The sequence below is a fragment of the Thamnophis sirtalis genome, unplaced genomic scaffold (genome assembly GCF_051295495.1).
Source record: "Thamnophis sirtalis isolate CommonGarterSnake01/CBP01778 unplaced genomic scaffold, rThaSir2_p1.2 scaffold_6, whole genome shotgun sequence".
Classification (NCBI taxonomy): Eukaryota; Metazoa; Chordata; class Lepidosauria; order Squamata; family Natricidae; genus Thamnophis; species Thamnophis sirtalis.
The window spans coordinates 32425614-32439899 of record NW_028261386.1 but is presented as its reverse complement, the minus strand read 5'-3'; the positions used below and the strand labels follow the sequence as shown (position 1 = coordinate 32439899).

Sequence of the window (14286 nt, the reverse complement as noted above, 5' to 3'; positions counted from 1 at the left end):
ACATTAAAACTTGGGGCTACAGTTTGAAACGATAGGCCTTGCAAATTTGCAGGGAGCTATATATTGGATCCCTTTCTCCCAGTTATCTCTCTCTCCCCTACCTTGTTGGGCCACCGTCATGCATCAGATGATGGAGACCAGATTTAGTCGGCGGAAAAGAGCACCTCTGCATCAGTAGTAAGCGTTCTGATTTGGGTCTTCCAGAAGTGTCCCCCATGAGTGAGTTGTGGGTTGTGTGGTGTCTCTGCCTCAAAACACAATATTCTAAAAAATCAGAATCTTTATCCTGGTTTGTGCGAACCTATTCTTCTCCAAGCTTTATAGGGTTTGGAGAGAAGCAGCTGAATACAATTTATTGCTTTAATCAGACAAACCAAACACAGCAGCATATTTTGGTGGTAAAAGGAAATCAAGTAAGGCAAAATTGGACAGGTGAAGCGGTTTTTGCTAACACAATCATGGGGGGGGGGGGGAGAATTCATCATAAAATCATTCAAGCTTCTTCCCTTGAAAATGCCCGAAATTGCACTGTGATGTCTTACACTCCCTGTCTTATAGAAAATACATCATCAAAAGTAAACTTTGTAACATGTTTCTCTGCAGGTGCTGTACTACAAGACCTATTGCCCCTATCCAGCATGGTCATGCTGGAGGAATGGTCAGATTTCTAGTCTACCACATATGGAAACTACCAGAAATGGGGGCTCACTGAGAGCCATGGCAAGATGGGTGGGGTTATCTGAGCTTTCAGATAATCAGGCATGGAGATGGATGCCAGACTTTATCTTAAGAAAGTTGAGGAGGGTGTTTGAGGGGAATTGGCTGGGAAGCGATAACAGCAATTAGAGGAAGAGATTTGGGCCAAACCCTATATATGCCAAGGTGATGAAGACGCCGAGTTGCCCTACTGTGTCAGAGGCTGTTGATAAGATCATGAATCTAAGAATAGTAGGGAGATGGTTATGTCTGGAATGTTCCCAGGAAGTCATTAATAAGGCCAGGGGGTAAGAGGCTGTAATTGATGGGAAAGGGAGGGAAGGAGGTACAGAGAGAGTGAAAGATCAGGAATGGGAAACATGGGTGGGAGGGAGGAATGTTGAGTTGTGACAGCCAGGCTCATGTATTTTATAAGAAGGATTTCCGGACAGCCATTTCTAATGAATGAAGCAGGGATATTTCCGATTTCTTGCTCAAAAGGTGACAGTCCTGGCAGTTCTGTACTAGAGCTGTGAATAGCTATAAGTCTTGAAATTGCTAACATCAAATCTTGCCTCTAGCATTGCTGGTACTTCTGATTGTATCAGTGACATCAGGGGAATGTTATTGACTATATCTATCTATAGCCCTATTATACAGGGTTGGTTCCAGTTGGTGATGATTAGGGTGGAGAGATCTCACTCTCAGCCCATGATATGTGGGGTGCCACATGGGTTGGTGATCTTCCCTTTTCTATTTAATATCTATATGAGACCACTGGATGAGCTCATGCATCACCATAGGGCGAAGTATCATGAATATGCTGACAATATCCAATTGTACATCTCTACCCCTGGCCAATATAGCAATGCTATGGATGTCCTGTGGGAGTGGCTTATTTTTAAACTTTCCCGCATTCCATTTTCTGCATTTGAATTTCTTTGGCCAAATGTTATTATTGGTTTCAATAAAACAGTAATTTAAATGTGAGAAGTAGCATGGATGAAAGTTTCCAGTTTAAAAAAAAGTCCTTTTCTATATTTCACTTTAGCTGCGTTTAAGAAGTAGAAAAAGAAATAAATAGAAATTATCACTTTGGGAACTTTCATACCAAATCTGCCTTGACCATGGGACCATTTCATAGGATCACGCCCCTATAGTTAGCACTAAGCAGACTCAAAGTCACTGTGACTCTGGAGTCTGGCAGCAACTACCTAAGCCTTTTTAATTATTTTAAAAATTCTTTTCTTTTCCTCATGACACTGGTGAGGCCCCGCCTCCCCTGCCTCCCCTGCCTGCACGTCCCTGGATATTATATCCAGGTATATTACAGTATTAGAAATTGAACAAGAAAAGCAAGGATTTCATTCTTTAGTATCAATTCATATCTACGATATACATAACTTCCAGATTAAATCCACAGTATCTCTTGTTAAAGGACTCAGGTAACAGTCTTTTCTATTGAGTATCCTCTAGATCAGGGGTGTCAAACTCGCCGCCCACAGGCTGAATGTGTAATGTGCTAGCCATGCCCACCCCTGGTTTAGTGAAGGGAGGAAAAGTCACGATACATCACATGACAACAATGTGACACCACGAGTTTGACACCCCTGCACTAGATGCTTTTGACTACAACTAACAGTGATAACTGTGGAGAAGGTTACTTTGATTAATGGTTCAATATATACTTTCCTGCGTTCCTAAATTTGTACATCAGATGGATAATGTATTGCCTTTATTATTTGAGAACAAGCATTCCCCAATCTTAACCTTAACTTTCATTCTCATCCTTCTTTTCTTCCTCCATTTTTTCTTCCACATTTTCTTATTTTTAGCCCAGATACATTCAGAATATTTAACCTTCAAGTCCCAGAAAGAAATAATATTCTAGACAAGATTGAATGTACACCAAAGAAAGAAGAAAGATACTTATTAGAATGGCGCAATAATCCTCAACCACAACATGCAAAGCTACTTAGAATGCATACCAAGTTTATAAATGAGCCAGTATTATATATGGAAACAGAGGATACAAAAACAAAACAGGTGCTTACTATTTAATTATTATAAAATGAAACTGAAGTCCAACTCATACAAATGATACCAGGCAAAATCTGGACTGCAGCACACACACTCTTCAATGCTATAGCATAACTGTAAGAACACATTTGAAAACATTCAATATTTAAAACAAGGCACAATTTGCCATTGCACTCAAATCAGGACAAATTAGGATTTGTGAAAGTAGCCTGTGCTGATTCTAATTTGTTTTAGTTTTTTTAAGCTTTCTGTTTATTAAATTGTATTCCCTTTTAAATTTCTCAATTCAAAAACAATGCTCCTTTCTCCTATTTTTCCACAACAACAATCCAGTGAGGTGGGTTGGGATGACAGAGAGAGAAAGGAGCAGACTTCACAGTCTCTCAGTTTCTAATAATTATAATTTACAGTAGTTTAAAAATGAAAAAGAAAAAAAAAAGAATATGTCTTATCTCTTTCCGGGTTGGGAGCTGGAAGGGGAGAACACTTAAGCCTGTACTCGTACATTAATCTTTAGCATTGTCCCCAAACCTGGCTTGGATAATTGACATATAGCTTGTCCCTGGGGATCTCAATTCTTGTTTCTCTAGAACTGTGATATTGATGAACTCATTTCTTTTTATTGCTTGTGAAGTCTCATTGGTGGCCGACCTTTGAACCCACTGTACAGCGCCCTAAACCACCTTATGACAAGCAGAGCACTCACCGGAATGATTTCCAGAAGCCAAACTGTATTTTGTCTCGGCCTCTTAAACATCCCTCTAAGTTACAACCTTCAAAAGGAATAGGTAAGTCTACAGTGCTAGAAGGACTGGACTCTACGGTTATCAAAAAAGACTGATCTAATCTTACTATTATGAAAAGTAAAGAAAGCCTAACACTGATGTAATCAGAACCAAAAATGGCCAGACACTATTTAGTACTGCTTGTTGGAGGTTTTTTTTTTTTTTGACAACTGCTAAACATATTTGCTGTATCCTAGAGTAGTATATAAAACTATATTCCCATAAGCTAAACACCACTTGCACATCGTCCAAAATATTGTACTGTATAATCTTCCTCTGTACCCATTTAATCACTGTCACCTTTTCACAGGGGAAACATCTGTTTTGTTTATTATATATTATAAGGCTTATTTTGAACCATGTTGTTCAAATAAATTAGTCTGTATGGTACTGGTAGTGATATCATTGAAACATATGCCAATAGAGTCTCAAGAGGCATTACTTTCTGAGGCACTGTATAAAATAGAAAAAGAATGTACAAAGCATAACAAAGTTAATTTATATCTGTCCATAGATATGCTCATATCCTGCTTCCCAAAAACCATTTGATTAACCACCAAAAGAACCAAACGCTGGATTAATTGAGATACAAAGATGACCCACTGTAGCGCTTACATTCTTATGATGCATTGAAGGTCAAAATTCTTTCTGATTTGCAATCCACTCTAGGTTTACTGTGTTGCTTTTTATCCAATACACAGCCATTTTGCCCTTTGCTGTGACTTTCTACCTGTAGAACAAGTTCCCTACCACTGGACAGTGTCATCTTTCTACATTTCAGGCAGATTTCTCAGCCATATTTTAACTTTGTCTCATTTATGTCCTAGGGCCATATATTTTGATTTGGCACTATAGATGGATGATGGTTAGTGGAATGGGGCAAGCAACCTTGCTAATAACATGCAATGGTCATAAGCTATTCTTTTCTTGGAGGAAGAAATTCTAACCTTCCTTGCCAGAGAGTCAATCCCATCATACATTACTTCCAAATAAGCCTTCATATGGTGGCTTGCATTCCTTCATAAATCAGGACAAGCAAAACAAGATTAGGACAGTTGAAAAGAAGAAAAGCGGATTGAACAGAGGATTGAAACACAAAAACTAGAATGGCTTGCTTACATTAATACAATTCATAAAGACTCTGTTCTAAAAATGACCCTAAAACCAGACTTAGATGTCAACATTACAGTCTGCTCACAAGAAAAGAAGAGAAAGGAAATCAAAAGTTCTTTTTTATTTCATTCTCCAGAACAAAAGGGTGTTCAAGTATAAGTATAATCTTTATTGTCATTATACTTAAATACAACAAAATTGGTTAACTTCAGCAAAAGAGTGAACAATTCCTGTTTGATAACTAGAATTTATCATAATTTCTCTTTGTTCAAGTAGAGGGGATACTTCATTATTTCATAGTGTAGACCAGGGGTATCAAACTCAGGTTGTCATGGCAGCGTCACATGACATATCAGGACTTTTTTTCTCCTTTGCTAAACCAGGCGTGGGCATGGCCAGCACCTGATGCATCAGGCCCGCAGGCCAGCCCTGATGTAGACATTCATTTTTGCTGTCAACTATCATAATGTTTCCGCTAACTTTTGAAGGACTCTGAATGTAGCAAGATGTTTGGCCACAGCTTAGTGAAAGAAAAAAAGAACCTTTATTGAAAGATGCTGAACTTGATGGCACTTTTTGTTAATGGGTTAATCACAAAAAGATATCCTATGTAAGCAGTTATGGCTTGTTCTTTCAGATTGTACAGGTGTTGAAAGCTAACCTGAAAGTACAAGTTAACATTTTGATCCTTATTTTGAGATCAACAAGAGCCCCAGCACAGTGATGACTTTTTCATGGGCATTTTTACAGGAGATGAAAAGACATCCTGATGACCCAGAAACTGGTTTAGCTTCCCTCTTAAACTAGTCCTGACAGATATTTATCTAGCTCTGCTCTAAGATGGGAGCAGTATAGGAAGAAAAGTGTTACAAATTCTAAATAATGTTAAATTTTGCCATTTTAATGTATTTATTTAATGAATAAAAACTCATTTGAACCCATGGTCACGATCCTAAAAAGGGAAAGTATATTCAAACCCTAAGCATGATGGATTCTGGCCACTGTTGGATGAATCATTCGGTGCCTGCCGATTGTGGCAATTCTTACAATGAAAATTAGGTTGGAGTTAGATCTTCCACTGATGCATCAAGGCCTTTTATGTTCATGTAATTAGCAAGAATGCATTCTCATTTAACAGAAATTTGTTTTGTCCTTAATGAGAATTCCCCAATCTTTCTGTGACATCAATTAAATTTACTAAATGAGAGCACATACTTTTCTTAACTGAGTATTCTCGTGAGTGGATAGTCTCTTACCATGTACATTTATCACACATCATCAGTAAATTATGCTTAAAAAGAAAAATGTTAATGGTTTAACTCTATATTAGAGAATCCATTTCTGAATGCTACTGGTACTTACCGCTTTAAATATATATGTAGAGCAAAACTTATATATTAAAAGAGCCCTGCTGTTTCGTTCAGAAATTACTGGAATAAAATATTTCCCTCGGCATCTTAGAATAGAATAGAATAATAGAGTTGAAGGGCCCTTGGAGGTCTTCTAGTCCAACTCCATTCTTAGGCAGGAAACCCTACACCACTTCAGACAAATGGTTATCCAATCTCTTCTTAAAAACAGTATTGGAGCACCCACAATTTCTGGAGGCAAGTCATTCCACTGATTAATTGTTTTGTCAGAAAATTTCTCCTTAGTTCTAAGTTGCTTCTCTCCTTGATTAATTTCCACCCATTGCTTCTCGTCCTACCATCAGGTGCTTTGGTGAATAGCTTGACTCCCTCTTCTTTATGGCAGCCCTTCTCTCTATAGACTCATAGTTATGCCTTCAGTTGATTTATCTTTAATCAGATGGCACCCATTGTTTGTTAACTTTTGTGTAAGCTCATGTAGTCAGCAAGAATTATGATGATTCAAATAAGACTTTAAGTTTACCTATTTTGTGTACTTATATTGTAAAAGATAATTGCACCAAACCTTATTACATCAGTCTATTGGTGTGGGGAACAGGGGAGGTTGATTAGGATACAATGCAACATCTCAATATGTTGTTAAATTTCTGGGTAGAGCCGATGGAACAACTGGAAGACAATCATAATGTGACTTAAGCATGAATATACAGTAAATAAATAAATTAACTACATATTTTGCCTGAAGACTTTTGCCGCTACTCCCTCCCCCAGTTATTCCTCTATCAGTTCTTTGCTGTTGATGGGAGAAATTTTGAGATAGAGACATAGTTTCTCATAGATGCATATTTTCACAGGAAAGATCTCAAGCATAGTCTGGAATTCCCAGTTACAAAGGACCTATAGTTGCAGAGTTAGCAAAAGACTTTAGAACCAATTTTGGAAATTATGGTCAATCAGAACTGGGAGCACTGTGATAAACAAAACAACAAATTTATGAGATATCCAGTCTTTTATTACCTCCTTAGTTAGTAATCAAACATGGCATCCATTTCACTTAAAATACAATACTAAAACAAAACTAAACAACATCTGACAAAAAACTACAAATAAAAGGTAATGAAAAAATTATACTGCCAAAAACTGGAGTAAAGAAGTAAGAGAGTTGGCACCTAAAGGATAGTAAAACGAATGTGTAATGGACTGTCTCATTGTAAAACAGCTTTATAAGTTTATTATACAGTTCCTTCCTGTAAATCTAACTTTAAGTATATCACCTAAGACCTTTGCAATTTCATCATAAATAGAAAACAGCGTTGGTTTCCCAAAAGTTGTACAATGGGATTTATTTAGCTGCTTTATGCATGTACTTCAAATCATTAGTAGCTACTATATTTTTTCAAGAACAACATAATAATTAAATTTCAGGCAGAAATAAAAATGTATCCAGGCCTTCTAAGATGTTAACTATGAGAGGCCATGCATGTTTCTCTGAGAAAAGACTTCCACTATATGCAACTTCTATATACATACTATACCTGTACTCCACTCTTTGTCTAAGGAACCCAGACTTCACAACAACCCTGGGCTACAGAACAGGTTAAATTTACTACCGGTTCTGTGGCATGGCTTTGTCGGCATAGCAGAGGAAGGATACTGCAAAGTCCCCATTCCCATCCCACCCCACTAACCTGCTTTCCAGCTCTGTTCTCCTGTTCAGGGCAACAAAAGAAGATCAGCTGGGTGGCTGGGAGGCAGCAGGGGCGGGGCAGCCTATTTGCCGGTTCTCCGAACTACTCAAAATTTCCGCTACCGGTTCTCCAGAACCTGTCAGAACTGGCTGAATACCACCTCTGGTGCATTTATATTTGTGTATATGTGAGACAGAGAGAATGAGAGAGAGGACACTCTCTCTTGAACAATTTCCTCCTCTGAATGGTACCTAAATACCATAAGGAAGAAGAAATGGTAGGCTGAACATGCAGGTGGGAGAAGATTATATTGCATTCGCTAGTTGAAAACACAAAGAGTTGCTTGCAATAACATCGCAGGACACTTTGTCCTGAATAATCTGGCTTTGAGAGGCAATTGTTTAGGATATACTGCAAGTTCCATAGCAGAAAGAGAATTCTGAATGTGGGACTTCTTCATTAATCCCTCCTTCTTTTCACTACTGTTCAGGTATAGTCCTTGATTTACAACCATAGCCCAAAATGTCCATTGCAAAGCAAGACAATTATTAAGTGAATCCTGCCCCATTTTATGAACTGCCTTGCCACAGTTATTAAAAGAATCACTGCAGTTAAGTTAGTAACGTGGCTGTTAAGTGAATCAGGTTTCCACATTGACTTTGCTTGTAAGAAGGTTGCAACCTGTTTCATGACACTGTTTCACTGCAACCATCACTACATGCCAGTTGCAAGCTTTTGGATTTTGAGCACATGACCATGGGATGCTGTAAGTGCCGTAAGTTTATCAACAGTAAGTCATACTGTAAGTCACTGTAACTGTCATACTGCAAGTCACTTTTTTCAGTGCTGTTGTAACTTTGAACAGCCACTAACTAAATGCTTGTAAATTGAGGGCCACCTGTACTAACTTCATTCTGTTGTACATGATCGATGCATTTCATATATGTTATTGCACATTTATATAAAAGTATATGATCTATTTAATTGTGAGGTGTTTTTTTCTTTTGTGGTTGTTGTTTTAATCACAGTTCCACTTGCATCTCCTCAACTGCCGAGTCGCCTTCCGAGAATTTTCCAAGAGCAGCTCACTTTCAAATGTAACTATGATGCCAGAGCAACTCCCTGCATCCCCTATCAGGGAAAGGTAAAGCAATGTGCATCCTGTGCTATTCACATTAATCAGGAAGCAAGAAGTATGTGTTTATTTCAAAGTCTCCAATACATTGTTTGAGCTCCAAGGAATGTTATCATTCATGTTAACGTTGCTAGACATTTGTAATTAGTATACCTGATGTCTCAGTGTCCCCATGATTTTAGAAAAAAGTATCAAGCACTGAGCTTGCTGTATTGCTATTTCATTGCCTTAACCAAGATCCCTGGGCAAAACAGCAACAAACAAAAGAGAGGGAGTTCCTAATACTGGGGACAACAATCAATTCTATTATGCAAGTCTCCACCCTTGTTTTCTTGGTTCCACCACAAAATCGCGGAGGACAAAATCGCGCTCGACGAAAGCGCGCATTTGACGTCATCACAGCGCGACGAAAACATCGCGCTGTGATCGAAAAATGTAAAAATAAAGCGAAAACCTTACCCTAACCCCCCCAAACCTAACCCTAAACCTAACCCTTAACCTAACCCTAAATCTAACCCTAAACCTAACCGTTAACGTAACGCTAAATCTAACGCTAACCCTTAACCTAACGCTAAACGTAACCCTAACGCTCTAAACCTAACCCTAACCCTTAACCTAACCCTAACCCTAACCCTAACCCTAAACCTAACCCTTACCTTTATGTGAATCGGCTTGCTTTAATTTTAATTTTATTTAAATTTTTACTTTTTTTCGTCGCGCTGTGATGATGTCACATGCGCGCTTTCGTCGAGCGCGATTTTGTCCTCCGCGGTTTTGACGGGTCACGTGTTTTCTTTCCTTCAAAAGCAACATAGATTCCTCTTAAAGCATACAATAATCAGACAATAACTGACCTGAATCACATCATATTACAAAAAGACCTTAACGCTGCATTTACCTGAAACATGCCTCAGTGAATTCAGTAGAACTATGCCCAGCTAGACTATCATCCACAATTCCAAACTTTTTAAAAAAAATTTTCAAGGCAAACAAAAGCAACTTACAAAATGTTGTAATCACTTTATCTTTCAGCTAAAGAGAAATAAATCCTTTGCTTACAAAACAGTTAAATCTAAAAATTTCCACTTGCATGAAAAAACTGCTTTAATTTTAAAACATAATACCAACAAAATGGTTTTTTATATTCAGTTTTATGACTTTTAAAGCAAATGTATTAGCTTTTAAAATATAATTTCTGATAATTTCTTTGGTTATATTATAAAAATGTCCTTGATTTTTTCAAATAGCCATTAAAAAACAATAAAGGTAAAGGTTCCCCTCGCACATACGTGCTAGTCATTCCTGACTCTAGGGAGCGGTGCTCATCTCCATTTCAAAGCCGAAGAGCCAGTGTTGTCCAAAAATGTCTCTGTGGTCATGTGGTGAGCATGACTAAACACCAAAGGCTCACAGAACACTGTAACCTTCTCACCAAAGGTGGTTCCTATTTTTCTACTTGCATTTTTACATGCTTTCGAACTGCTAGGTTGGCAGAAGCTGGAACAAGTAACAGGAGCTCATTCTGTTACGCGGCACTAGGCATTCGAACCACCAAACTGCCAACCTTTCTGATCGACGAGCTCAGTGTCTTAGCTCACACCTAAAGACTGCAGCCTTTAAAAGCCAGGCTCAGTCAACTCTGCATAGTTCTAACCTGGCTTTTCCCCCCACAACCCACTGATTTTACTGAAGTGTGACAGAATGCTGAAAACTAAATTGTGGAATGTGCTTTTGGATACCTACAATATTTAACATTGAGTTATGATACAAACCATAGATCAGGAGGTTGGATGCTAGGAACTATTTAAAAAACTAAGATATAAAAGAAATAGATGAGAAAGAGGCCAAATCTCACCTGAAGGAAAGATCACGGAGATTCAATCAAACTGAAGAAAATAGGGTCAACAATCAATTAGTTAAATCAGAAGCATAATATTCAAACTAATCTTTTAATATTTTTTATCTGAGGCAATCTATGAGAAGCTGAATTCAATTTCTTTTATTAGGTTTTTTTTCTATTTTCCTTTCGTTGTTTTCTTTTTTAAATAATCCTATTGTTCTCCTATGACTGTAATGGTCAAAGTCATTTGGGAACTGGTCATAAATTTTTCCTACTGCAAAAGCAAACAGTTCAGAATTGTATCCATATGGACATAGGAAAGAAATGAAATTTAGTGCCCAACAAAAATAAGAAGTGAGCCACACATGCTGTGAGCAAGAGAACCCTGGAACTGAAGAGAATGGAAGTCCAATCTGGGAGGTGCATTTTTCTTTTCACATGTTGTTTTACCCTTCCCGGATTTTGCAGTTCCAAAGATGTTATGGCTTAAGTCATTCTTCTGCTAAGAAAAATGTAGGTTGTGGACCAGAGGAGACAAGAAGGATATTATTCCAAAACTTGAACTTATAAATTAAGTCTGCTTATAGCTCTGCCTCCCCACTTAAGTTCCCCCAATTAATATATTATTTTTCTTTTCTTTTTTAGAAACAGGGCACAATTATTTTGACAGAGAAAAAAACAGACAAGATAATGCCTTCTACACAGGGGCCAGACTTACTGGAGGACCTCAAATCAGAAAAAGGAACTCCAGTACAAAATGGTATAACCTCAGTCCACGTTGATTCATTTGATGCCCAGAAGACATCACCTCATTCTGATGCAGACTTATCAAAACCAGCAATTAATTTGGAAACCAAGGATGACCCCAGAACTCCAGAAATGGACCAGGAGAGTCCGGAGCTTCCTCAAACTGACAAAGTGAATGATACTTTTAGCTCTGCGGAAACAAATTCCCTTAGTAAACCACAGAACCTGTTACCTCCTCTTTGTGAAGCTGTACCACCAATACCTGACACTCAAGTACTCTAGAATTGTCTGGATGACAAGAGTCTCCCTGGTATTATTTCAATACTACTAAACACTGACTGACATCAGCAAACCATTTAAAAGAATAATTGTAACACAATATGTTTTTATGACTATAAAAACTAGATGTCCATAAAATGCCCTATGAATATTTTACTTTCTTTCACTAATGCAATCATTATGGTGTTTCGCTTAGTCAGCCAAGTGTTTAGATAGGATTTGGCACTTTTAGCCACCTATCTTTTTATTATTAAATAATAAAATCTTTGTTTCTTTTGCCACAGTAGTTCTACTTATTTGTAGGTCTTTGTACTTTATGATTTTCTCCATTTCTTTCTCCAGATACAGTACTGCCATATAGCAATTTCACTAGCACTTAGACTTATATACTGCTTTACAATGTTTTACAGCCCTCTCTAAGCGGTTTACAGAGTCAACATATTGTCCCCAACAAGCCGGGTCCTCATTTTACTGATCTCGGAAGGATGGAAGGCTGAGAAAATTTTACTGACCTTGGAAGGATGGAAGGCTGAGAAAACCTTGAGCCTGGTGATATTTGAAGTGCCAAACTGCTGGCAATTGGCAGTCACCAGAAGTAGCCTGCAGTACTGCATTCTAACCACTGCACCACCACAGCTCTTATATGGCTTACCAGTATATGGCAATAGGAATATGATTCTCTGCACCATATCCACTATCCAGACTTTTTGGTTTTACTTATCAACAATTGTTAAAGGTGTGGTGTTATGCATACACTTATGCAAAATGATTTTCTGGAAAGACTAATATCTAATTAAGAATACCAGTTCTGAGTCAGTTAACCACTAATAATGTTAGGTATGAAAAAAATCCTGATATTTTCCATATTTCACCATAGCATTCTAGATTGTTTAGTAAGATGTTGCATGTTAGAAATCCATCTGATGTTTGCAAAGTGCATATCCTTAAAAATGCAAGGCTATTATATTTTGGTGCAAGAAATATGATTTTTTAGATGCTTGATGGTGTCATTCTGTAATTAATAGAAGCAACTGCTATTTTTGTGACAGTTAAAGTTCAACAGAATATAAACTATGTTCCATTGTTCAGTGAAGTCAGGAAGAACACCTCTATAACAACCTTTATATTTGCTAAAATATTTTCCTGAACTGGATTTGATCTCTAGTCACATCTGCAGACTAGTTTTAGAAATATTTATAGATTTATCCCAGTCATTAGCTTACTACCATAGCATGCCATAAACAGCATATAACACTTTTAGCAATGTTTTTACAAAAAACTTTCCCGAGGTCTTTTTAGGTGAGTTTTAAAAAGATCTGTGTGGGATCAGATAAAATTATATTACATTAACAGTGATAAGACAAATTCTTTGTAAAAGTTTATAAATAATCTCTAAAAATAATGCTTTTCATTTGTTCATGCACACTATTAGAAATTCAAAGGTTTGGGACCTCTATTGTCCATTATAAGAACTGTGGTGGTGCAGTGGTTAGACTGCAGTCTTACTGGCTCAAGATTGACTCAGCCTTCCGTCCTTCTAAGGTCAGTAAAATGAGGACCCAGATTGTTGAGGGCATTGATTCTGTAAACCACTTTAGAGCGGTCTGTAAAGCACTATGAAGCAGTATATAAGTCTAAGTGCTATTACTATTGCTATTATGCTACATGTATACTCTATGCATTTGTCTCTTTTACAATACTGCTTATGTTATGCATATTATATGGGTGTATTGTTTATACACCCATACAGGGAAGAAAAGGAATGTGCTTTGATCACTTTCATCACCTCCAGTGTATGATTGATATACTTGATAAGAGTTAATCCAAATCTTAATTCAAATACAGTATTTGCCTGGATAAAAATATATCATATAGTTATATTTGTGCTTGGTAACATTTTCCGTAATTGCAGAAGCTAAGGAATGGAATCAGGTATCCTTGAAAATCCAGAGTACACTATAATTAAAATAAGGTGGCCAAGGTTAAGCACACAGAAAATTTAAAAAATAAATAAATCTTGCACTATCTGCTACACATCAGAAATCTTTTCAGGAAAGAATTCAGTAGTTTGATCCAACAGGTATCTTCCTACATATTTTTAATTACAAATGAGCCTTCAACTATTTTTAATAAGAAATGAGTTTGTGTGGCTTGTCTTCATGTGATAACATAGGAAGAATGTAGCTTTGTACTAATTTTGTGTTATTTAATTTTGTGTTACTTATGTATTTTCACACATTTTAAAATCTGGAGAACAGCAAGAATCACCCAAGAGTTAGTAGCACTATGGAGCTTTGCTTGTCTTGTTGCCAACCCTCCATCCTGATTGCGTTCAGGCAAAGACAGACGGCAGCTGTTTAGAATAACAGGAATATTGACCACTCCCTATGACACAGATCCAAAGATTATCTGAGTTAGTAAAAACTATTTGTGGCAGAAGACAGACAACACATCCTGATGCAGCTCTAAATGCCATATTTCATATTCTTCTCTTTGGTTTCCTCATCTCAGGAATACACTTGAAGGCCAATGGGGTTTTCTGTGGAAGTAAGAATACTCCTGTTTACAAAGCAAACTTCCAGTCGGGACCAAG

At 37.4% G+C, this 14286-nt stretch overlaps 1 protein-coding gene across 1 annotated transcript; it reads left to right on the top strand.

Moving 5' to 3' along the window:
• The first annotated feature begins 118 nt into the window (after nt 1-118).
• On the top strand, nt 119-11831 carry CIMIP6 (ciliary microtubule inner protein 6). Its single transcript, XM_087718278.1, has 5 exons — nt 119-177; nt 2532-2742; nt 3371-3524; nt 8721-8836; nt 11313-11831. The coding sequence occupies exons 1-5, from the start codon at nt 119-121 to the stop codon at nt 11694-11696; spliced, it is 924 nt and encodes a 307-aa protein (XP_087574404.1). The 3' UTR covers nt 11697-11831.
• The last annotated feature ends 2455 nt before the right edge of the window (nt 11832-14286 follow it).